This window comes from Mastigoproctus giganteus, chromosome 5 (assembly GCF_048544385.1).
Source record: "Mastigoproctus giganteus isolate SK-2022 chromosome 5, ASM4854438v1, whole genome shotgun sequence".
NCBI lineage: Eukaryota > Metazoa > Arthropoda > Arachnida > Uropygi > Thelyphonidae > Mastigoproctus > Mastigoproctus giganteus.
In genome coordinates, this window is record NC_143579.1 from 31,713,269 (window position 1) to 31,740,411 (window position 27,143).

Here is a 27,143-nt window from a genome sequence, read left to right on the forward strand (position 1 = left end):
ATAAAATTAATCTTACTTTCAAGATATAAAAGCAATTACAAGTGTGTTTCAAATTTCAACCAGAGATTATGAGCATACAAGAGCTGCATGATATTGTAGTCAATATTCAACATACCTGTGTTCATTCATCACATAAAACTGCCAGTAGCACAGAAACCTCTTGATACTGGTCTAGAAGAACTTAGCATAATGACAAATTCCATCATGCAGTCCTTTACTTCATAACTAATGCAAAATTTGTGTTGCAAGGTGCTTCCTCAGAAGTAAAAAAAAAAAAAAAAAAAAAGTCAAATGGAAAGGCATACAGAGCCACCAATTTCATATGAGAAAGTGGATGTTCTGAAGAAAATACACCCCCATTTAGTTATATTTGTTATATGTGATATAAATTTAGAACAATTCCCTTGGTATACTACAGTAGGAGGTGGCAATGACAATATGTCTCTGCTCCAGGAATTTTAATATCTTATTTGCTAACACTGGCCCAACATTTAAGTCAAATGTTGAATCATATTTAGGTCAAATATGAGCCATCCTCATAAAATAATAATAATTAAAAGAAAGAAAGAAAGAAAGAAATGAATTCCCAACTTGTACTGACAAAATTAGAATTTTAAATGTTCTACTGAAATACAATTACATTAAAAGTAATAATAAGCAGTACAGGAAACAATATTAAAGAAGTTGAGATGGGCTCTGAAAAGGATCAAGACTGGAAAAAAACATTTTTAATGCATATTTTAATGATTACTAAAATATAGAGGTAAATTTTTTGCAGAGTATCTATACACCGAAAGGACAGAATTTATGGAATACCAGGTTCCTGGGCAATGCAACACAGTCACCCCTCTCACTAGTGGATGAACCCACTGCTTGGTATATAGGTATGCCACAATGCATTCACGTAGATGATAATTCAAGTTAAAAGACTTTGAAAGAGGGATGATAGTGGGTGCCCGATGCAAAGGTCACTTTATCACAGAGCTGGTACAGAAATTGTACTATCCCCGTTTGACAGTATTGAGAGTATACATCGGGAATATGCCATTTCCAGAATAACATCTCATTGTGGACAGTGTTGTGGGCAAAGAAAGGTGGTAGATGAAAGTGGCCATTGACGTCTATCTCGCATTGTTTCAGCCAACTGGAGAGCAACAGTGGCACAAATCACCGCTGACTTCAAGGGAGGTGCCAGAAACGTCTCCACCAAGACCAACAGGTGATCATTAGCCGCAACAGGTTATGGGAGCTGCCGACCCACCAGAGTTACATTGCTAACACCACGACACAGGGCTCTACAGCTTAACTGGACAAAAGAACATTGGCACTGAAAATTGGATGATTGGAGATGGGTCTCCTGGTCCGACAAGTCCCGTTTCCAGTTGTTTTGAGCATATGGAAGGGTGCGTATCTTGCAGAAACTGCATGAAGCTATACGGCATCACGTCAACAAGGAACTATTCAGCAGGTGGACAATTTGTCTGGGGTGTGTTCAACTGGCACATGTTGGAACCAGAGGTTCCAACGTGTGCCCTGTTTAGACCAGTGATCCAAAAATATGCCCTGTGAAAGAATTTTATCTGGGCCATGGATATTTCAATTAGATCGTAAAAATTAACGTTTGTATCAGATCACAATAAAATTTATGAAAAACATACTTTACAGATAATTTTAACATTCGTTGGTTGATTAATAGTGTTCACGCCTCTGTGTCGTAAGCTTAGTCTTGTGTTAGATATTAATTCTGTTATTTCCACACAAAGCTATTCTTTGAAATATCGTTAAAATAATCTGTTAATCTTGACCCTATCATTAAATACAATAGGCATTAGAGACAGTAATTAGGGATTTCCTAATCCCTTGACAGCTTGCACACCAACCCTGATGTCCAGAGTATGGGAACAAAAGTCACCATAAACTTCACTACACAAGAATCCCGGATCTAGGATAAAACCTGGCACCAGCAGTATGATCTGATGATTGGTATTGGTAAGATCCTGAACCAGCCTGCACATGAACCCTGATGTTCAGAGTATGGAAACAATGGTCACCTCTGGCTTCTAGTATATAAGAACCCTGGATCCAAGATAAAAACATGACACTATTCTATTGGTCAATGAAGTTAATCCCTCTGCTATGAATTAACTGCTAGCAGCCTGTATACACAAAGTTTCTGATAGCATCGGCAAGAGGAAGCAGATATGAATTAACTCTTGTATTACCTTAGATTTTCTGCTTTCTATTATAACATTGGTAATTGCAATTGTATTATTGGTAATTGTAACTGTAATATTCTAAAATATTCAGATTTGTAGCCCTTTTTGTTTTCCCCACTCTGATGATGATGGTCTGATGATGGGTATCAATAAGATACATCACCTTATTAAATTATTATATTATATTATTATTATATTATACTTATATTATAATAATGTAGTTTATTAGACAAACAGCCTAATAAACTATATTATTAATTTCACATGATATAAGAGTGATAAGAATATAATAATAAACTTCATATGTTAAAATATTTCACAAAATTTTAAGACACGTCAGTGCTTACTTACTTCAATATTCACGAGTATTTTATTTATTCGAGTGATCCCATAAAAATCATGTTGAAAAAAAAAAGAAAAGTTGATGTGGAGTGTCGCGTTTTTAATGAGCAGTGGCCAATTAATTACTTTTTTGTACTGCTCAATGATACTTGCACATGTCTTATTTGAAATGAAGTCTTGTCGGTGATCAAGGAATATAATGGGAAGTGTCACTACACCACAAAACATGTCTCAAATTATAAATTTCAAGGAGCTTTGCGACAGAAAAAACTCCAAGAACTAACACACACTTTTCAAAGTTAACAACAGAAGATTAGAACTTTTACTCATCAAAATTTATCTGCAGTTAGAGCTAGTTTTCGAGCCTCCCAAATCATTACCAAAGAAGGAAGAGCCTTTATGGATGGAGAATTTGTAAAACGAATTAGTTTGGCAATTGCAGAAGTATGTTCTGAGAAAGTAGAGAATTTTGCATCTAAGTTTATCATCATCAACTGTAACGAGAAGAATTGAAGATTTAGGAGCCAACATTCAAAATCAACTCGTAGAAAAAGTTTGTGAATTCACACATTTTTCAATAGCAATTGATAAGAGTGAAGATACAAGTCATACAGTTCAATTACTAATTTATATCCAAGGTGTAAATCAAAATTTTACAGTAACTGAAGAGTTAGTTGCATTAAAAGGCTTGAAAGGTACAACAACAGGTGAAAATATATTTTTTACTGTGTCAGAAGCAATCAACGGCCTCAAATTGAATTGGGATTTGCTATCAGCAGTTACGACAGACGGCACTAAAATTATGGTCAGTATTAAAATTGGTTTCATGGGTCAGCTTTATAAATATCTTGAGTAAAAATATTAAAAAACCAAAAATTTTCCGCACAAAGTGCAGTAAATTTTTGGGCATAGATTCATTCATGTCAAGTGTAATATCAACAGTAAATTTTATTTGCAAGACTGGTCTGAATCATCAGCAATTCAAAAATTTTCTTGAAACTATTGAGGCTGAATATGGTGATTTGTTATACCACATTGAAGCATGATGGTTGAGTCGCAGTACCGTGTTGAAGCGATTTTTTAACTTAGGATCGAAATAGATCTATTTATGAATGAAAAATTGAAACCTGTTCCGGAACTGTCAGACTTAAAATGGTTGTAGAACCTTAAATTTTTAACAGATATATGTGAATACTGAATTTTCTTAATATGAAACTACAAGGATGACACAAACATCAACGTATTATAATGTCAAAGCATTTGAAACAAAAAGGAAGTTATTTAAGTCAGCTACTTTGGAATAATTTTTTGTTTTCCATGTTGCAATAATTTATCTAAAAATATGGCTAGTTGTAATTTTTCCACTGAAAATTTCATTCAAAACGTTAGTTTGTGGTAGGAAAATTTTGCAACTAGATTTTGTGAATTTAAAAATAATTCAAAGGTGTTTGAACTTTTTTAATCCATTTGACGTACCCGTCAATGACGTTGATGAGAATTTACAATTAGGGTTGGTAGATTTTCAATCTAATTCAATTTTATTCAACATTAGCTGATTCAGATTACCTAAAAATTAAAAATTTTGCAAGAAAGGTTACAACAATTTTTGGAAGTACACATATATGTGAGCAGACCTTTTCAAAAATGAAATATGTAAAATCAAAAATACAATCACGTCTAACTGACCTACGTTTACATGACTTTTTAAGAATTGGAAATAGTACTTTAAAACCTGATATTACGAAACTTAGTCGCACTCTACGACCACATTCATTGCTTTAATTATAATTTCGTTGTACTACTAACTGTATTTTTGTGATTAGTACAATAAATAAGTAATTAAAATTTGATATAAACAAACTGGTATATGTTATATTACATATCCATTGATTTATTTTTTAATCTGTAGATATAGGTAAAAATTTGTTTCTACCTATATCTACAGATTTGTTTCTTTGCATAACATTAAAGTTGTGCAGAGAACGTAGTTTCAGTAATTAGGAACTTTCTCGGGTCCACCAAAAATTCATATGTGGCCCGCTTCTCTAAAAGTTTAGGGACCCATGGTCTAGACACATCTCTGAACGGTCCAGGTCACATGTCCATCCTTGCCTGCATCCTTTCATGGTCATCTTGCACCCACAGGGTAATGGACTCTTCCAGCAAGACAATGCACCTCCCCACAGAGCTGTGGGGAGGTGCATTGTCCTCCCCACAGAGCTGTGGTGACAAGAACATGGTTCAAAGAGCATTCTGCAGGTTTTACCACCATGAAACCTGTGGAGCATTTTTGGGATGCTACGGGAAGGTCCATTCGAGCTTTGGATCCTCCATCCAGGAATGCAATGGAATTATAGAAAGCGGTGCAGCAAGCATGAATGGAAATACCTGTGGAATGCTTTCCTGAACTAGTGGACTCAATACTTTACCATGACTGCCCTTATCCAGGCAAAAGGTGGGCCTACCCATTACTAGGTAGTAGGTATTCCCATGATTTCTGTCCACTCAGTGTATATAGATATATACTTACAATTGGAAGTGATGGGGACAGGTTCTGTCACAAACAAAAAGAGAGTAAGAAAGGGTACAAGGAGGCAGACATTTGCTTATATGTTAAACACCACCAAGACAGTAAATAAATCTGATGACATTGAAAGTACTGGAAAAAAACAACAAATGCTGACATAATAGGAATAATACAAACACAACAGCACTCTAACTTAAGGATTATCAATTGAATGTGATATGAACAATGCATGCAAAAACGACAGATATTGCAAAAGTATGGAAGAGGTATGCTCTTGTTTATAATGCACACAGATAAAAGAAGAGCACATCTAACAGTCAAGATGAAACTTGTATGTATAATAATATGTGTCAGTATAATAATAAGTCAAACATTTAGTGCAGAGGTTCTCAAACTTTGAGTGGACACCTCCCTTGAAGTAAACATCTATAATTGTGCAATTTTTATTTTTAATATGTTAATACAATAATTATTAATACAAGAACTAATAATCAGGATATTATTTTATTCTTAAAAAACATTAATATGATGTTTTGTGCTTGCTTTTTTATTCACATTAAACATTTTTTCTGCCATGGTCAACTATAAAAAAATAATAGATTGAAAAACACAAAACAACGATGTAACGTAACCCTATGGTTTTTTTGGTTTTTTTTAATATAGTTACTTTTAACATATGTGCAACACTAGTCTAATATAAACTGCACTACTCACCGTATGTAAAATGTTGACGTTCATATGTGATTAGAAATACATGTACACTTAGACCAAAAGGCTGATTGTACTCTGAATATGCAGTTACCTCGAGCAGATTTCCACTGTCACCTTGTTCAGACTCATGCAAGGTCAAATAATGTGCAAAATACACGAACCAATCGCTCGTAGTTACCAGATCCTATGAATGAAGTCACGGAACACGATGCGTTCTCTTCCTCAAAAATACCCCAAATATTTTCTATAATTATTTACATTAATAATTAGCATTAGCATTAGCATTAGTAGAGGCATTTGAGGCAAGAAAGCATCAGCCAAAAAAAAAAAAAAAACCACTTCCACTTCACCCCTCTGTTCGTTCAAAATACCTGTCCAGCTGAGCCTTAAACTTATTTAGGCTATCAACTTCCACGACAAGGGATGGAAGTCTGTTCCACCAACCAACCACTCGCTGGCTAAAGGCAAATTTCCGCACGTCTATCCTACATCTGACTTTCCTCAATTTGAATTTATGCCCTCTCAGGTGATTATTCTGAGCGAGAGGAAGAATCCCATCAGCATTGAGCATGCTCAAACCATTCGAGGCTTTATACACCTCTATCGGATCACCTCGCTGGTGCCTAGTCTCCAGACACTGTAATTTGCAAAACTTAAGCCTTTCTTCGTAAGAGCACCCCTTTGTTCCATTCACTAATCTTGTTGCCCTTCTCTGCACTCGTTCCAGCAGCTCTACATCCTTCTTGAAATGAGGCCTCCAGACCTGTATACAGTACTCAAGATGTGGCCTAACCATTGCCTTATACAAGGGAATAATCACCTCCTTATCCCTGCTAGAAAAGTTCCTGTATATCATTGACAAGACACCATGAGCTACTCTTGCAGCTCGTCTGCACTGCTCAGAGAACTTCATATCTGCTTGCACAATTACCCCCAGGTCCTTTTCATTCTCCACCACTGTCAGTGTAGTACCGCAGAAGTTGATACGTTGCTCTGGGGTTACTGTTTCCCATATGTAGTACTTTACATTTGTCAATGTTAAACTTCATTTGCCACCTCTCAGCCAATCTGTTCGACCTTTCCAGATCCTGTTGCAGCAGCATAGCGTCAGTGGTGTCCTTAACAACCCTGCCAACCTTTGTATCATCTGCAAACTTGGACATTAAACTTGATATCCCATCATCAGTATCATTCATAAACACCGAAAACAACAACGGACCCAACACTGAACCCTGAGGAACTCCACTAATAACATTAGTCCACGTTGAGCAGTGTCCATTGATTACCACTCTCTGTCTTCTCCCCTCAGCCACCCCTTTATCCACAGCAGCAATTTGCCTCCAATGTCACACTGCTCCAATTTGTGCAGCAGTCTTCCATGTGCAACAGTATCAAAAACCTTTCTAAGATCCAAGTATATAATATCAAAGTTATTCCCTGCATCCAGTTCCTTTGTGACTGCATCATAGTATCCAATCAAATTGGTCAGGCAAGACAGCCTGAAAAATATAATACAGATCAAATAGTAGTAGATATCTTAACAGTAAAAAAATCGTTCTTAATATATTTTTAATATTCACCATGGAAATCTTACATAAACTATTACACTGTCAGTGACGCCACTGGTAAATTACGGCACCTCCCCAGGGCATTGCAACGGACAGGTTGAGAAGCTCTGATCTAGTGCAATTTAAGAAATGGAAAAGCAAAAATAAAAGTATATGTTACAGACTAAGGGTGTCCAACCTAATGGTTGCAGACCAAAAATAGTTCCTTACCATAAATTAAACATTTTTAAAAATAGGAGTTAATTTTTTTTTTATCAGTGCTTATATTTACAGCTTAATTTTTTATGGGTAACAATTAAATACCAATTACTGTCAAAATAATAGAGCAAGCTTATCTGCGAAAAGATCTAAACCTCCCAAGGACTTCCTAATCCATTTCACAAATATACGTGGTCTCAATTCTAATCTCAACGATGTCCATTTCCACTTGCAGTCTTCCAAACCCCATTTTGATGAATCTTGATGCTAAGAAAGCTCCAGGTCCTGATGGTATTTCTCCACTTGTTCTCAAAACCTGTGCTCCTGAACTTACTCCTATTCTTTACCGCCTTTTTTCACTTTCTTATTCCAAAGGTGTTTTTCCTTCTGCTTGGAAATTTGCTCATATCCAGCCAGTTCCTAAAAAGGGTGACAAATCCCTCCCATCCAATTATCGTCCCATTGCAATTACTTCTACTCTTTCTAAAGTAATGGAGAAATCAATTAACCGCCAACTCTTAAACTACCTAGAAACCTTCCGTCTGATCAACGATCGCCAGTATGGATTCCGTCAGTGTCGATCCACTGGTGATATTCTGGCTTATGTTACCCATTTATGGACTAATTCAATGGAAAGGTTCGGTGAAACACAAGTAGTTGCTCTTGACATCTCAAAGGCTTTTGATCGTGTTTGGCATAAAGGTCTTCTAAACAAGCTTCCATCTTATGGTTTGCCAACTGTTTTTAGTAATTGGTTATCCAGTTTTCTCTCTGATCGCTCACTGAGGGTGATGGTAGATGGCTCTCTGTCTTCTAACTTCTCCACTAATGCCGGTGTGCCCCACTCTTTTCCTCTTGTATATCAATGACCTTCTTCCATTGACTGGAAATCCTATCCATAGTTTTGCCAATGATAGCACATTGCATTCAACTTTCCATTTTGAGAAACCTTGTCCAGCTCAATCAGCTTCAAGTTCTCGAAAATCTGCTGCCAATTCCTTAAATGCCGATCTTCAGGTAATTCTCCAGTGGGGCAAAGACAACTTAGTTGATTTCAACCCTTCTAAAACTCAATCTTGTCTTATATCTCGCAAAAAGGATTCTTCTGCTCCTATGCTTATCTTTAGTGACACTCCGATTTCTAGGCAAAATGATATATCTCTTTTGGGGATTACCCTGACTTCTAATCTCTCTTGGTATAAGCACATTACAAATATTGCTTCCTCTGCATCTAAAAAACTTGGTTTTCTCTTTCACTCTCAGCGTTACTTTTCTCCCAAACAGCTGCTCACTCTGTATAAATCGCAAATCCGCCGTGCCATGGAATATTGTTCCCACATCTGGGGTGGTGCCCCCAAAACCTCTCTCAGGCTTCTTGATTCCATTCAGAAGAGGGCAGTTAGGTTAATTAATGATTCATCTCTAACAGAGTCTCTCCACTCACTGTCTCATAGACGCACTGTTTCTGCTGCATGCCTCTTCTACAGATACTTCCATGGGCACTGTTCTTCTGAATTGGCTTCTATAATTCCCGCTCTCTCTTTCAAAAGAGTCCGAACACGTGCCGCCACCAGCCAACATCCATTTACTGTCCAACTTCAAACCCACAGAACCAACTTTTCATCTTCCTCATTTATTCATTCAACTGCCGTTTTCTGGAACAACCTTCCTTCCTACGTATTTCCTGAAAATTACAATCTACAGAAGTTCAAGTCCAATATCAACAAATATCTTCTTTCGTCTTCTCAACCTCCAACCCAAGCACGGTACTAAGTACTATAGGTTATAATACCTCTCGTGTTTGGGGTTCTCATAAAAAAAAAAAATACAAAAATATAATACTATTATTATACTAAAAAACATTCTTATTATATGGCTGTAATAATATAATACAAATGACAAAAATGTTAAATGTTGAGGAAGTACAAAAATATCATAAGAACACAATAAATAAAAATTGAATATTATTAAAACATGGCCATAGGCTACATGTCCATAGGCTGTCTAACATAAAGTGAATTACTTTAAGTCTGCAGGTTGAGCATACCTCTTAAACACTAAACAACTAAAAAGAATATAATATTTGTCTATACAGACTAATGGAGTAGATTAGCAGAGCAGAATGTCTTATTATCAGAAACTTGTTTTTCTGAGATGATCTGATATCTCAATGCATTTAAGGGATGGTTAGATGAGTCCCCATCCATTTTTTAGGATGCCAATGGCAAATGGTTGTTAAAATTAGAAATCAAGAAGAGACAAGAGCCAAAAAACTGAAGAACCTAATGCTTAATTTCTGTAGGTTTTAATTTCCCAGAAATACATATGAAAGAAGGTTGTTCCAGAGTGTAAATATAGAAGTTAGTATGGTGAATTTGTATTTTTATTATGAATGGATGCTGACTAATTAATGCATGTGGTCAGAAGAATTCTCTGATATAAGAAAATTTCCATGCAGATGAAAATGCACTAGTGGAATGAAAGTGTAAAAAAGGTGCCAAATGGGGAGTTCTGTCAACTTTTTCACATTGGAGCACAGGTTTTAAGAACTAAAGAAAAGCTCTTAGAACCTTGAGATTTGCTGATATCAAAATTATTTGAATTTTCTAACTTCTCCCTGTAAAAAAAAAAAAAACTGAATACACAGAGTGGAAAATATTCAGTGTGGCAGAAGAAATTTTACCAGTAATCAATGCCAGAAAAGTAAGATACTAATAGAATAGATTTTATCTCAAGATGAAGTTGTGACAGAATCAAAACAGGATGTAAAAGGAATGAAATTAAGGACTAGAAAATGAGGAGCTATTTGGAGTGTTTTCTGTATCAACAAGTTAGAGATGCTACAAGAGAATCACTATTCTTGTCGTAATAACTGAGGGTTTCACAAAAATTAAAATCTTGAAATCAAGTGACAACGCTGAATTACTTTTGAATATATCCACAGACAGTATCTTATAACATGGATTACCACTTCTGAAACAATATGAGTTCTATTAATTTATCCTTCATTTAAATAAAAGCCTGGACTTTAATACAGCCACTCCCCGACTTATGTAAAGGTTGTGTTCCACAGAACTCTATGTAAGTTGGAATTTCCCTAAATGCTTATGCAGCACTCGCAACTATGCACACTGAATTTGATTGAAGCAAAAAAAGAAATGTTCGACGAACATGTAAATAGAATTATTTATTAAATTTTTTTTCTCTCATGCAGAGGAAAAATTACAAAAAGAGAGAGGAGACATGCATAACGTCAGCAAGTTTTACCTTTTGAGCATCATTGCCAGAATTAACTATCCAGCTGATAAGCACACTGCTGCAGAAGTTGAGAGCTGTGGAGATTAAAAGGGTTTTTTTTTTTTGAACACATCACAAAATTTCTCTGCAGCTGCAGAATTGGCATTGGCGTCTTTCACCCATACTTAAACATCGTGGAAACCAGCGCAATGCTTGACCCTATTAAACTACCCTTTGCTTGCCACGAACTTGGCTTGGGGTTTGCCATACTTATCCTTAATATCTTCATGAATACTTCTTGCTTTTGCTTGAATGGCCATTGGACTCAGGGGCACTCGCTTCTGAATCTGATTTTCCATCCATATTATTAATATCTATTCCATCTTCGACATAGCACCTGAACATTGTTTTGTGATCACTGTCGATGTTAAATGCATTGATCCTTTAACATGTTCTTTTATGCGCACGCTGTCCCTTAAAACAGTATTCACTGTTGAAGCAGCGAGACGTAATTCTGTGCAATAGATGACAAACTCTGTTCTACTTCGTACTTCTTAATTAATCATCTTCCACTTCTAAATCAATTCTGTTTCGTTTCCGGTACTTACAATTCATCATTGTAATAAGTAAATAATAAGTAAATAGGAATGAAGAGAAGATTCTGAAAACTTATTTATGTTTTTTATATGACTGAGGATTTCAGTGAAGGGGGAACTCATTTCACCATGATACTGTAATGTAAAAACCCACAAAATTCCAGTTATCAGTATTATCGCAAATACAATAAGATAGTTTACTACCCTTTTATAATAGGCTGTGCTAACAGAAAAGCCCAATAAACTGGAAAGTGCAAATTGTTTTTATTGTTTTATGGTAGTGACCTCCAAAAATGTGTTTTCGAAAAATATTACAAAGACGTTCAAAAATTGATTCTTATAACGGAACATATGATAATAATGAAAGTGTAGTGCAATTTCCATTATAAAAATGCCCTTTATAGTTTTTATTCTTGCAACCTCTACTCTGCCAGACAGTGACTGGAGGGAGTCCGAGTAGTGTATATGTGGGTGGGATTGTCGAGGCCACGTTATGTCAAGGATTTGGGTATATTCTTACGGCATATCCAAAAATTTCATTATTTCATACATGTTCCACCCACTTTTTCTTACTATTGAATATACCATGAATTGACAAACTAATAGAGTAAGCTTATCTGCGAAAAGACTTAAACCTCCCAAACACGTTCTAGTTCATTTCACAAAATATGACATGGTCTTTCATTTTGCTCAAAGCGTTTCACAATTTCATATTTTTTTCTCTATCGACAGAGGTGGACTGGCCATAAGACTTACTGGGGAAATCCCAGTGGGACAGTGTAATTTTGGCCATAAACCATAGTATGAGGCCACTATAAATTTTCCTGGGTAAGAATTTTTGACCCAGTCCGCCTATGTTTATCGATATTGCTTTTCTTTTTCTCTCTGAATCTGCAGTGTCTTCCTTTTCCAGGACGCTTCCTTTTCACACCTTTTAAGTATTTTACTAATTTTTAGGGAATAAAGCACAATTACAAAATGAGGAGGCACGCTTGATACACATAAACAAAGCTGCGCGCGTGTAGCAACTGAATAAACAACACTGTAAAGGCAGAGATACACTATTAACACCTCACATTTTACTAAAGCACATTTCTGGGGGTTACTACCATAAAACAATAAAAACAATTTCCAGTTGCGTTTCTGCTAGTGGAATCTGTTATAAACTGATAGTAAACTCGATCTAATTGCATTTGTGATTATACTGATAGCTGGAATTGTGTGGGTTTTTATGTTATTACGGTGAAATGTGTTTCCCCTTCACTGATATAAAAAACATAAATACATTTTCAGAATCTTCTCTTCATTCCTATCGTGTTGCGTTCGGTTGGGGTGATTCTGCGTTCAACTGCCATTTCTTGTAAACACAAAGGCGAATCATGCATAAGCGAATTCGGTTTGTGTTATACAAGATATCGTTCCCCTGTTTATAAATTGTGTACGACTGAATACGTGTAGTGTAAACACGTGTTATGCGAGGACTGACTGTATTTCAGGAATTGGTAGCAGATTTTCGAGAAGTTAAAGCTGATTGAGCAGGACAAGGTTTCTCAAAATGGAAAGTGGAATGCAATGTGCTATCATCGGCAAAACTATGGATAGGATTTCCAGTCAATGGAAGAAGGTCATTAAATATACAAGAGGAAAAGAGTGGGGGAGAGAACTGAACCTTGGGGGACACCGGCATTAGTGGAGAAGTTAGAAGACAGAGAGCCATCTACCATCACCCTCAGTGAGCGATCAGAGAGAAAACTGGATAACCAATTACTAAAAACAGTTGGCAAACCATAAGATGGAAGCTTGTTTAGAAGACCTTTATGCCAAACACGATCAAAAGTCTTTGAGATGTCAAGAGCAACTACTTGTGTTTCACCGAACCTTTCCATTGAATTAGTCCATAAATGGGTAACATAAGCCAGAATATCACCAGTGGATCGACACTGACAGAATCCATACTGGCGATCGTTGATCAGATGGAAGGTTTCTAGGTAGTTTAAAGTTGGCGGTTAATTGATTTCTCCATTACTTCAGAAAGAGTAGAAGTAATTGCAATGGGACGATAATTGGATGGGAGGGATTTGTCACCCTTTTTAGGAACTGGCTGGATATGAGCAAATTTCCAAGCAGAAGGAAAAACACCTTTGGAATAAGAAAGTGAAAAAAGGTGGCAAAGAATAGGAGTAAGTTCAGGAGCACAGGTTTTGAGAACAAGTGGAGAAATACCATCAGGACCTGGAGCATTCTTAGCATCAAGATTCATCAAAATCCTTCTGATATCCTTTTGACGGAAGACCACAGGAGGCATTGAATGGAGCATGTTGGGAATGGTGGGAGGCGTTTTGCCAAGTTCATTAATACATGAGCTGGAAGAAAAATGGGATGCTAGCAGGTCAGCTTTATCCTTGGCTTAAGTGACAACAGAACCATCTGGTTTGGACAGAGGTGGGAGCAGAGATAGGCAAAAGTTGCGGCCAATAGCTTTGGCAAGAGACCAGAATGCTCGACTACCATCAGGGCAAGAAGCAAGTTTTCTACTCTTAGCCTGTTCAAACTCTGGTCTGGACGGATTAATAACTGCTTTACTACAATTGTTGCGAGCTTTGGTGTAGGCAGAAAATGAAACTTAAGAATTAGAAACAAGCCAATTACGATATGCAACATTCTTCTCTTGAACAGCCTTAGCACATTTATTGGAAAACCAAGGTTTAGATAAAGGACAAGATTTTAAAGTGGAGTGTGAGATAAAGGATTCCATTCCTGCAAGAATAATTTCACTGACACGATCTGAGCAAACGCTGACATCAGAAGTTTTGAAACAGTAATCCGACAAAGGAAAAGAAGAAAGAAGTCTTGCAGGTCATCCCATTTTGCATTCTTGTAATGCCAAACAACACGAGGTCGGGAATAGCCATGAGATAAAGGTTCCATTGGAGAAGAGGCAATCACCAAGTTGTGATCTGAAGTGCCTAAAGGACCTCTCACTTTGACCGTGTACTTAGAAGGGTTGTTTGTGAGAAAAAGATCAAGCGTATTGGCTGTATGATTAGGATTGTCCGGTATTCTTGTAGGTGAACGAACAATCTGTGCTAGGTCATTAGAAATTGCAAAATCCTCAGCACCTCGACCTGCTGGGTCGGTGTGACTAGAAAATGGAAGCCAGCTGGAGTTGTGAACATTAAAATCACCAATGAAAATTACCTCACTGTTAGGAAAGTTGGACTGGAGAAAGTCAAGTTGCAAAGAGAGGAAGTAAAAGAGCTCCAAGTGATTAGTGGAGTTGGGAGAACGGTAGAGACAACAGTCTCAGTTATCGGATCATTCAACTACTGCTCATCTCAGTTGCCCAAATTATTCGTTGTATGATTCCTTTTGCCTGAAAGGTGGTTTTTTTTTTTTTTTTTTTTGTTAGTTGTTGGCACATCAGCTTGTGCGGCCATATTGCACCTCCCAAAGTTTTTGCATTTTATACTCTGATCCAAGTCCGAGGTGGGATTTGAACCCACAACCTTTGGGTTGCCAGACAGGCACTTTACCCATCCGGCTAGCCAGGTCTGCATCAAAGGTGGTACTTGTGCATATGTCCATTCCGATATTCCCTGTCAGAGACGTGGTAATTTGGAATCTCCTCTTTTCGATCTTTTCTGGCTTAAAATCTCTACCTCATTCTGTCAAATTCATCTGTTGTCTCTACCATTCTCCCAACTCCACTAATCACTTGGAGCTATTTGACTTCCTCTCTTTACAACTTGACTTTCTCAAGTCCAACTTTCCTAAAAGCGAGGTAAATTTCCTTGCAGATTTTAATGTTTACAACTCCAGCTGGCTTCCATTTTCTAGTCACACCGATCCAGCTGGTCGAGATGCTGAGGCTTTTGCAATTACTAATGACCTTGCACAGATTAGCATTAGCATTACTAGAGGCATTTGATGCAAGAAAGCAAGCTTATGCAGCATCAGCCAAAAAAAAAAAAAAAAAAACCCCACTTCCACTTCAGCCCTCTGTTCGTTCAAAATACCTGTCCAGCTGAGCCTTAAACTTATTTAGGCTATCAACCTCCACTATAAGGGATGGAAGTCTGTTCCACCAACCAACCACCCTCTGGCTAAAGGCAAATTTCCGCACGTCTATCCTACATCTGTCTTTCCTCAATTTGAATTTATGCCCTCTCAGGTGATTATTCTGAGCTAGAGGAAGAATCCCATCAGCATTGAGCATGCTCAAACCATTCAAGGCTTTATACACCTCTATCAGATCACCACGCTGGTGCCTAGTCTCCAGACACTGTAATTTGCAAAACTTAAGCCTTTCTTCGTAAGAGCACCCCTTTGTTCCATTCACTAATCTTGTTGCCCTTCTTTGTACTTGTTCCAGCAGCTCTACATCCTTCTTGAAATGAGGCCTCCAGACCTGTATACAGTACTCTAGGTGTGGCCTGACCATTGCCTTATACAAGGGAATAATCACCTCCTTATCCCTGCTGGAAAAATTCCTGTATATCATTGACAATACTCCATGAGCTACTCTTGCAGCCCATCTGCACTGCTCAGAGAACTTCATATCTGCCTGCACGTCCACCCCCAAGTCCCTTTCATTCTCTACCACTGTCAGTGTAGTACCACAGAGTTGATACGTTGCTCTGGGGTTGCTGTTTCCCATGCGTAGTACTTTACATTTGTCAATGTTAAATTTCATTTGCCACCTCTCAGCCCATCTGCTCAACCTTTCCAGATCCTGTTGCAGCAGCATAGTGTCAGTAGTGTCCTTGACAACCCTGCCAACCTTTGTATCGTCTGCAAACTTGGACATTAAGCTTGATATACCATCATCAATATCATTTATAAATACAGAAAACAATAATGGACCCAACACTGAGTCCTGAGGGACTCCACTAATAACATTAGTCCACGATGAGCAGTGTCCACTGATTACCACTCTCTGTCTTCTCCCCCTCAACCACCCCTTTCTCCATAGCAGCAATTTGCCTCCAATGTCACACTGCTCCAATTTGTGTAGCAGTCTTCCATGTGCAACAGTATCAAAAGCCTTTCTAAGATCCAAGTATATAATATCAAAGCTATTCCCTGCATCCAGTTCTTTTGTGACTGCATCATAGTATCCAATCAAATTGGTCAGGCAAGACTTCCCCTTAACAAAACCATGCTGTGTCCGAGCTATAACTGAAGTCTTGTCTAAATGATCCTGCAGTGCTTCTTTAACCAGTGCCTCCATTAATTTTCCTGGAACAGAAGTTAAGCTCACAGGTCTATAATTACTTGTGTCAGCCTTTGATCCTCCTTTGTGAATTGGGGGTCACATTTGCACATTTCCAGTCTATGGGTACCTCCCCTGAGTCCAAGGATGATCTCGTAATGATAGCTAAGGGTTTGCTTACTTCCTTTGCTGCCTCCTTTAATATAACTGGAGAGATCCCATCCACCCCGGGTGCCTTTCTTGTGTTTATCTTCCACAGTTTCTCCTCCACTTTACTCCCAGTTATTTCAAGATTCTGTAGCTTACTGCTAGAGTTGAATACACCTCTGGCATTCCCCTCGCTGAATAACTCCTCATGTGTGAATGTCGATGCAAAATATTCATTTAGTTTGTTAGCTACCTGAGCAGGATCATCAACAGTTGACCCATCAATATCAAGTGGACCAATCTGATTCATCCCCTTCCTTCTAGAGTTTACATAAGTAAAGAACTCTTTGCTGTTTTTCTTTGTATCCCTTGCCAAGGATTTCTCGTAATCTGCCTTCGCCTGCCTAACCTCCTTTGTATCTTGGTTGCATATCAACTTGTATCTATCATAGGCTTCTGTGTCATGTGTTAATTTGTAAGTATCCCATGCATTTTTCTTCTCTGCCATATGCCTCATTAGTTCATCTGACATCCATTTTGGCCTAAACCTTGAACAATATTTCTTAGTTGGTATGTAAAGCCTAGTAGCTTCCAAGATAAGTTCTTTGAATGCTTCCCATTTTGAATTTGCTGTTGGTAACATCATCAGTTGGTCCCACTGTATAGAATTTAAATACTGTCTCAGTCCATCGTAGTCGCCTTTACAGAAGCAATAACCTTCCCTTTACCCCTAATGGTAGTTACCTCTTTGAGTAAATCCCACTTCAGCACACTGTGATCACTGCCACCTAGTGGTTCATTTATCTGCAGATTCTTAATGCATGAAGAATCACTGCTGATAATCAAATCAAGAGTATTACTCCCTCTAGTTGCCTCCCGAACATGCTGATGTAGAAAACAATCATCCAATAAATCCACAAAAGCCCTGCTAGTGTGTGAGTGACCAGCCCCCAAATTCCAGTCAATATCTGGGAAATTAAAATCTCCCATTATAAGACTCTCTGATTTACTGGCCCACTCTATTTCCTTGTACAGTTTCTTATTATACTCATCAGAGTCATTAGGCCTATAGCACACTCCTACTCTCAATTTTGATCTCCCAATGCTTATGTCACACCAAACTGACTCAACACTGCACTGTCCAGCGATGTCGACTGGCTTCACTTCCTTGGTTTTTATGTGTTTCTTAACTAATAGCATAACCCCTCTCCCCTTCCTATCCTGTCTATCCTTTCTGTAGACGTTGTACTCCCCAAATTCCAGTTCTGCATCCCTTATATCTGTGTGACACCACGTCTCTGATATCCCAACAATATCTGCCTTTGATGTTTTGAGCAATACCTCAAATTCATCAAATTTATTTACTAAACTCCTAGCATTGGTGTACCAGCAAGTATACCTGCACCTGTTTCTATTCTTAGCTACCCTAACACAACCCATGTGTTTACTTGTACCGCAATGGCTCCAAGCAGTCTCTGAAATATCATGCATCTTGTTTTTCAGGCTTCTGTTCATTCTAATAGAAGCCGTGCAAGAATCTCTTTCACCTCTGCCAGTGGCTACTGTCAATCTATTGGTCTTTGTCTCCCCCCAAGCTAGCAGTTTTCCGACCCACCTAACACTGCCTCGATAGCATCAGCAAATATTCTTGCACCCTTTCTATTTAAGTGTATCCCATCCCTGTAGAAGCAATCTCTCCTGTTAACAAGTACAGTCCAGGCTGAAAAAAATTCTACCCCTTGAGCCTTGCACAATCTTTCCAGGGCCGAATTGATCGACAAGGCTCTCATCATATACTCCCTCCTATCGTGTCTGGGCAGAATTGCAGACACTTTCAAATTCAACCCTAATTCTCAGCTTTTGTTCAACAGTGACCTGTACTTGTTAAGTAATTCTGCCGGTCTCCTACTCTTAATATTATTAGTGCCAACGTGTACAACTATATCACCTTTTGTGCCCTTAAAAGATGATATTCGCTCTACAGCGTCATCAACCTTTGCCCCTCGCAGACATACCCTGGTCCCGTTCCACCTATCCTTTTTACAAAGCATGTTCCCCGTTTCCCTGACAATAGAGTCACCAACAACTACTAGTTCCTTCATGACCAGCGCATTCTGCCTTGGGGGTTGCCTCTGTGTCACGTGATGCCCAAGTGCAAGCTCTGGCGTTGATGTGGGCAGCTGAGAGCTTGATGGGCCCCTCAATTTAGTTTCTTCGAGGGCATCCACCCTGTCCTTCAAGCTCTCATATAGGCCCACAAGAACACTGAGTTGTTGCCTGATATCGATACACTCCTTGCATCGCGCGCACACACACAAAGACATCCCCCATGGCAGTATCATGTCCCGTACCTGATTGCCCTGCAAACATCAAGCAAACAGTGCATTTTATAAGGCTGTGAGTCAGAGGACAACTGCCCCCCTCAGTTCTGCTCTGAGCCACAGCACTTCCATTAGCTTGAGCCTTTTGCTTTGCTGCTCTGGTCTGAGTCATGATTCTATTAATTTATTAATTAATTATAATTAATTATGTTATGTTATTAATTATGTTAAATATAATTAATTATATTACATTTGTAATCTAAGTCGTTATATGTATTTATTTAAAAGTACAATTTAACTGCTAACGAAGTTCAACTAACGCTATCTAGTACGGTATATAACTATCGTATCACAAAGGCGGGAAAGTTACGAACGGTAAATCTACGGACACTTAAGTATTAATTAACTTTCAAATCTCGCTGTCTCAATTCAGAATAAACTAATGATCCTTACTAGGTCTATAAGCTACTTACAGAAATAATTCGATGTAAAAAATATTCAATCAAGCGGCTAAATATGGCTAAAGAACTTCTCGTTCAGCGGAGTTGGAAACACGTGGATACCCTTACCGATACTTTTATGCAATTACAAGGCTGAGTAAAGAATAAATACACCAAATTAATCAGAAAATCACAAAATAATGTTATACTACTAAATTTAAATCAAAAGTTTTAGAAAAACAATAATTTCAAATCAATAAATAAGAAAAATCCACTTAGCGGCTTTGAACACGACCGTCCCCTAGTAGCCTCGTCAGCAGATTCCTGATATTTCTGATATCCGTAAATCAAAGGCCAAATTGCAACATAATTTTATATTGTACAGTACTGTATATTGTAATAAAGTTTTTTTTTTTTTTTACATTAAGAACAATAAAAAATGCCCCCCCCCAGGTTACATTTTATTTAACTGACACCCCTTCTCCCTATTAGTCCGTTAAATCGAGAATTTACTGTATTTAGTGTTTACTACCATTGCTTCTGTTAGTCTTTGTTTTATATCTGATGGTGCCCTAGTAACCTCCCAGATAATTCAGGATATATTTTCTATTGACTCAAATCCCATCAAATAGAAAATTATAATATAATAAAAAAATTCACAATAAAATTTCATGTTCTGATACAAATAAAATTTTACTGGATAAATAAAAAAGCATCATTTGATATCAATAATGTTTTCGGTTCGTATACTACTTATCTTATTGGAACTGTAATTGAATTTTATCAAAATAATTAGTTATCATGAAAAACAATGTAGCTAAAATTAAATAAGCAACAAATATATGTAAGTATAATTTACTGACACTTACCATAGTCATCACTAAGAGCTGGGTCTATTTTAGGGGTAAGAAAGGCTATAAAAAGGTTCAGGTGATAAATACCTAAGGCATATGTGATTATGTACCAACCCTGTAAAGAAAATTTATTTTAAAATATCTAGTAAAAAGGACACTAATGAAATCAAAAGAAATTAATTATTTTTTCTTTAACCTTGGTTAAAATTATAAAATTCTTACTGCACTTCAATTGGATTCAATAACTTTAAAAAAAAGCTCATTCTGGTAACTTACTCAACAAATATTTATAAACTAGTTCTATGATACATTCTGAGTAACATAAAAAACATTCTTCTGAAACATTCTCATCAAATTCTTCTGAAATACTTATTTTACAAGTCTACAGCAGAGATGTTCCAATCCTATAAAACTTATGCGGTGATCTAGAGAGGATTTGCTTGTCGAATGCAGAGGAAAATCAGCATTCAACAAGTTGTCAAAGGAACTTATTATCCACCTATGCACTATTAGAAAAAAAAATAGATTTTTTTTTTACATCAAAGTGCTACTGGTGAAATCAGCTTTACCAAAATGATGAGGGCCAGTTACCTGAGGTGTAAGCATCATCAAAAATGGATTACCTGATTTGGGAAGTTCATATGTAATCTGATATTCACTTCAAGGTTTTCTGGAGCTTCAGTAAATTTTACAAATGTTTTCATTCATCAACAAATGTATATGCTCCTCATGTACACCGATGAGCCAAAACATTATGACCAGCAAGTCGTTATGCAAATCGAAGCAACTGCAGGTGAACTACGGCGCATGCATGGGTCGGGACAAGGTATAAAAAACACCTAATACTGAGCTCCGTTAATCAGTGTTACTCTTGTTCTTCAGATGAGAAAGGCAGTGGACTTAAGCGAGTTTGACAAAGGCCAAATTGTAATGGCCAGACGACTGGGTCAGAGCATATCCGAAACGGCACGGTTGGTGGGGTGCTCATGGTCAGCCGTAGTTAGTACCTACCGAAAGTGGTCTGAGGAGGGAAAACCTACGAACAGCCGGCGAGGTATTGGACGACCATGGCTCATCGATACCCAAGGTGAGCGAAGGCTCTCCTCGATGGTACGTGGCAACAGAAGGGCGACTGTGGCTCAACTCGCCAGTAATTGGAATGCTGGTCACGGGAGTAATGTGTCACAACACACAGTACATCGAACCCTGCTGAAAATGGGGCTGCGTAGCTACAGCCCACTCTGAGTGCTCATGCTAACCATGGTTCACTGGCGATAGCACCTACAATGGGCATGCGAGCATCGAAACTTGACCTTCGGTGATTGGAAGAAGGTTGTCTGGTACAATGAATCATATTTCCTGTTGCACCATGTGGACAGCCAGGTACATGTGCATTGTTTACCTGGGGAAGTGATGGTGCCTGGATGCACTGTGGGATGAAAACAAGCCAGTGGCAGCAGTGTCATGCTTTGGGTGATGTTCTGCTGGGATACCCTGGGTCCAGTCATCCATGTGTCGGGCACTCTGATGTCTGCCAGCTACCTAAACAATGGTGACCAAGGTTTGACACCTTGCCGGGCCTGCTTTATCTCCTTTACCTGGTGGGGGTGACATCCCTGTCCACCCTGCCAAACCCACTTTTCTTCTGGTGTGGCATGGGCATGCCCACTGAACATTTAGGGGCCACCTTCTCAATCAGTCCCTTTCTTCTTCTACCCTCCAGCCTTCCTCCTCCCCACCCAAATCTGTCTACCTTCACAGAGCACAATGCCACATGCCAAAATTGTAACTACAATAAAATAGCTTGCCCAACCCTTTACGGCCAAAAATAAAACTCACTCAGCATACAATCCCTTCTCACTTTTAAAACAAATCTCTATGATAAAACAACAGTTTTTTTTTTTTTTTTTTTCAGGTCCCAGCCAATGAAATCTCAGGAAAGTAGATAGCAGGACCTGTCAGAGTACTAATTCTTTACTGGTAACACCTGGCGAGCCTCCCCATGGCATGGTAGGGGCAAGGTTGGGTCCCATCAAGTGGCTGAAGGCCAATAGGCAAGATGAACAATGGGCACAACAGACCACACACTTTAATTCTCTGGCTTGACAGCCTTCTGTCACTCGATACAGAGAACACCTCGGAGATAGAAGAAATTCGGCCCTGGAAGGATTGTGCAAGGCTCAAGGGGTAGAATTTTTTTCAGCCTGGTCTGTACTTGTTAACAGAAGGGACTGCTTCTACAGGGATGGTATACACTTAAATAGAAAGGGTGCAAGAATATTTGCTGATGCTAACGAGGCAGTGTTAGGTGGGTCGGAAAACTGCTAGCTTGAGGGGATATAAGGACTAATAGATTAACAGTAGCCACTGGCAGAGGTGAAAGTGATTTTTGCACTGCTTCTATTGGCATGAGCAGAAGCTTGGAAAACAAGATGCAGGATATTTCAGAGACTGTTGGGAGTTGTTGTTGTTATTATTTGGTTTTTAGGAGCATTAGCAACTAAGGCCATATTGCTCTGGGGATATGCGGTGGTCATTCCCTGACCTTTCTGCATCCTCCATATTTGGTGGTCACGGGCTCAAACCCCGGTCTAATCAAGGAGCGTGTGCTATGCACTGCAGCTCCTGCCCACCTGGCTACGGAGGTGCGCTGGGAGTCATTGCAGTACAAGTAAACACATGGGTTGTGTCTAAGAAAAAGAACAGGTGCATGTATACTTGCGTGTTCACCAATGCTAGGAGTTTGGTAAATAAATTTGATGAATTTGAGATATTGCTCAAAGCATCAAAGGCGGATAATGTTGGGATATCAGAGACGTGGTGTCACACAGATATAAGGAATGCAGAACTGGAATTTGGGGACTACAACGTCTACAGGAAGGACAGACAGGATAGGAAGGGAGGAGGGGTTATGCTGTTAGTTAAGAAACACATAAAATCCAAGGAAATGAAGCCAGTCGACATCGCTGTACAGTGCAGTGTCAAGTCAGTTTGGTGTGACATAAGCATTGGGAGATCAAAATTGAGAGTAGGAGTGTGCTATAGGCCAAATGACTCTGATGAGTATAAGAAACTGTACAGGGAAATAGAGTGGGCCAGTAAATCAGAGTCTTATAATGGGGGATTTTAATTTCCCAGATATTGACTGGAATTTGTGGGTTGATCACTCACACACTAGTAAGGCTTTTGTGGATTTATTGGATGATTGTTTTCTACATCAGCATGTTCAGGAGGCAACTAGAGGAAGTAACACTCTTGATTTGATTATCAGTAGTGATTCTTCATGCATTAAGAATCTGCAGATAGAGGAACCACAAAGTGGCAGTGATCACAGTGTGCTGAAGTGGGATTTACTCAAAGAAGTAACTATCATCAGGGGTAAAGGGAAGGGTTATTGTTTTCGTAAAGGTGAATACGATGGTCTGAGACAGTATTTAAATTCTATACAGTGGGACCAACTGATGATGTTACCAACAGCAAATTCAAAATGGGAAGCATTCAAAGAACTTATCTTGGAAGCTACTAGACTTTACATACAAACTAAGAAATATTGTTCAAGGTGGATGTCAAAATGGATGTCAGATGAACTGATGAGACATGGCAGAGAAGAAAAATGCATGGGATACATATAAATTAACACATGACACAGAAGCCTATGATAGATATAAGTTGATCTGTAACCAAGTTACAAAGGAGGTTAGGCAGGCGAAGGCAGATTACGAGAAATCTTTGGCAAGGGATGCAAAGAAAAACAGCAAAGAGTTCTTTACTTATGTCAACTCAAGAAGGAAGGCGATGAATCAGATTGGTCCACTTGATATCGATGGTTCAACTGTTGATGATTCTGCTCAAGTAGCTAACAAACTAACTGAATATTTTGCATCGACATTCACACATGAGGAGTTATTCAGCAAGGTGAATGCCAGAGGTGTATTCAACTCTGGCAGTAAGCTAGATAATCTTGTAATAACTGAGAGTAAAGTGGAGGAGAAATTGTTGAAGATAAACACAAGAAAGGCACCTGGGGTAGTAGTAGTAGTGGCATGTGATGCAAGAAAGCAACTGTATGAGCTTATGCAGCATCAGCCAAAAAAAAAAAATAAAATAAAAATAAATAAATAATAAAATAAAATAATCACACCATTCCCTCCAAATGCCTGTCCAGTTCCTCCTTAAATTTATTTAATCTGTCAACTTCCACAACGACAGATGGAAGTTTGTTCCAGCAATTAACCACCCGCTGGCTAAAGGCAAATTTCTGCACATCTATTCTACATCTGTCTTTTCTTAATTTGAATTTATGCCCCCTTAGGTTCGTAATCTGAACAAGTAGAAGGATCCCATCAGAATTCAGCGTGCTCAACCCATTCAAGGTCTTATACACCTCAATCAGATCACCGCGCAGGTGCCTAGTCTCCAGCCACTGCAATTTGCTGAACTTAAGCCTCTCTTGGTAAGAGGATCCCTTCATTCCCCTCACCAATCTTGTTGCCCTTCTCTGTACACGCTCAAGTAAATCTACATCTTTCCTAAAATGAGGCATCCAGACCTGTACGCAGTACTCAAAGCATGGCCTGACCATTGCCTTATACAGAGGGATAATCACCTCCTTCTCCCTGCTACCAAAATTCCTATATATCATTGACAAAACCCCATGACCTGCCCTGAAAGCCTGTCTGCATTGCTCAGAAAATTTCATATCTGACTGCACAATTACTCCCAGGTCTTTTTCATTTTCTACCACCTTAAGTGTAGTACCACACAGTTGGTACGTTTCTCTGGGGTTACTTCTACCCATATGCAGTACTTTGCATTTGTCAAAGTTAAACTTCAGTTGCCACTTCTTAGCCCATCTGCCCAAATTATCTAGATCCTGTTGCAGTATCACACTGCCATTACTGTCATTAACAACCCTGCCAACCTTTGTATCATCTGCAAACTACGACATTAAGCCTGATATACCTTCATCAATATCATTGATAAATAAACAAAACAACAGTGGACCCAACAACGAGCCCTGTGGGACTCCACTAATAACATTAGTCCACGAAGAGCAGCACCCATTGATTACCACCCTCTGTCTTCTCCCACTTAACCATCCTTTTATCCATTGTAGCAACTTGCCCTTAATATCATTCTGCTCTAATTTGTACAATAGTCTTCCATGCGCAACAGTGTCAAAAGCTTTCCTGAAATCCAAATATATGATATCAAAATTATTTTTTGCATCCAGTTCCTTTGTAACCACATCATAATATCCTATCAAATTTGTCAGACAAGACTTTCCCTTAATAAATCCATGCTGTGTTTGAATTATTGCTGCAGTCTTGTCTAGATGATCCTGCAATGCATCTTTAACCAGTGACTCCATTATTTTACCCGGAACAGAAGTTAAACTAACTGGTCTGTAATTAGTCGTGTCACCTTTCGATCCCCCTTTGTGATACATTTGCATATCTCCAGTCCATGGGGACCTCCCCTGAATCCAAGGATGCTCTCATAATTATGGCTAAGGGTTTGCTTAGTTGTTTGCCGCCTCCTTTAATATAACTGGATAGATCCCATCCTCCCGAGGTGCTTTTCTTATGTTTAACTTCAAGAATTTCTCCTCCACTTCGCTTTCAGTTATTACAAATTCATTAAGTATCCTGCTACAATATGATAACCTTCTGCCATTTTCAAACTTTAATAATTCCTCATGTGTGAATGTAGATGTAAAATACTCATTCAGTTTGTTTGCTATCTGAGCTGGATCATTAACAGTCGAACCATCGATGTCAAGTGGACCAATCAGATTCATCCCCTTCCTTTTAGAGTTTATATAAGTAAAGAAATCCTTGCTGTTTTTCTTAGCATCTGTTGCCAAGGATTTCTCGTAATCTGCCTTCGCCTGCCTAACCTCGTTTGTGACCTCATTACAGACTAGCTTATATCTGCCACAGGCTTCTGAGTCGCTTGATAATTTATATGTATCCCATGCATTTTTCTTCTCTGTTACGAGTCTCATTAGTTCATTAGATAACCATTTAGGCCTAAACCTTGAACAATATTTCTTAATAGGTATGAAACGTTTAGTGGCATCCACGATTAATTCCTTGAATGCTTCCCACTTAGAATTTACTGTTGGTAAGATCGTCAGTTGATCCCACTGTACTCACCTTTACGGAAGCAAAAACCCTTTCCTTTACCCCTGATGGTAATTAAATCTTTAAGTAAATCCCACATCAGTACACTGTGATCACTGCCACCTAGTGGTTCCTTTATCTGCAAATTCTTAATACACGAATGATCACTGCTGATAACCAGATCAAGAGTATTACTTTCTCTGGTTGCCTCTCGAACATGCTGCTGCAGAAAACAATCATCCAATAAATCCACAAAAGTCTGACTAGTGTGTGAGTGACCAACCCACAAGTTCCAGTCAATATCTGGGAAGTTAAAATCCCCCATTATAAGACATTCCGATTTACTAGCCCACTGTATTTCTATGTACAATTGTTCATTGTACTCATTCGAGTCATTAGGCCTATAACACACTCCTACTCTTATTTTTGCTTTCGCAGTGCTTATGTCACAACAAACTGACTCAACAGTGCACTGTTCATCTATATCAACTGGATGCACTTCTTTTGATTTTATGTTTTTCTTAATTAACAGCATAACATCTCCCCCCTTTCTGTCCTGTCTATCCTTTCTGTACACATTGTACTCCCCAAATTCCAGTTCGGCATTCCTTATATCTGTGTGACACCACGTCTCTGCTATCCCAACAAT

General features: G+C 38.5%; 1 protein-coding gene across 3 annotated transcripts in view; it reads right to left on the bottom strand.

Moving 5' to 3' along the window:
- LOC150085283 (protein RER1-like) overlaps positions 1–27,143 on the bottom strand; it is a 105,636-nt gene that overhangs the window by 21,917 nt on the left and 56,576 nt on the right. For all 3 annotated transcript variants that reach the window (XM_090373129.1, XM_090373126.1, XM_090373127.1), the window contains one exon: positions 20,385–20,484. In XM_090373129.1, the coding sequence (XP_090229255.1) occupies positions 20,385–20,484 (100 nt within the window). The remainder of the gene's footprint in view (positions 1–20,384; positions 20,485–27,143) is intronic.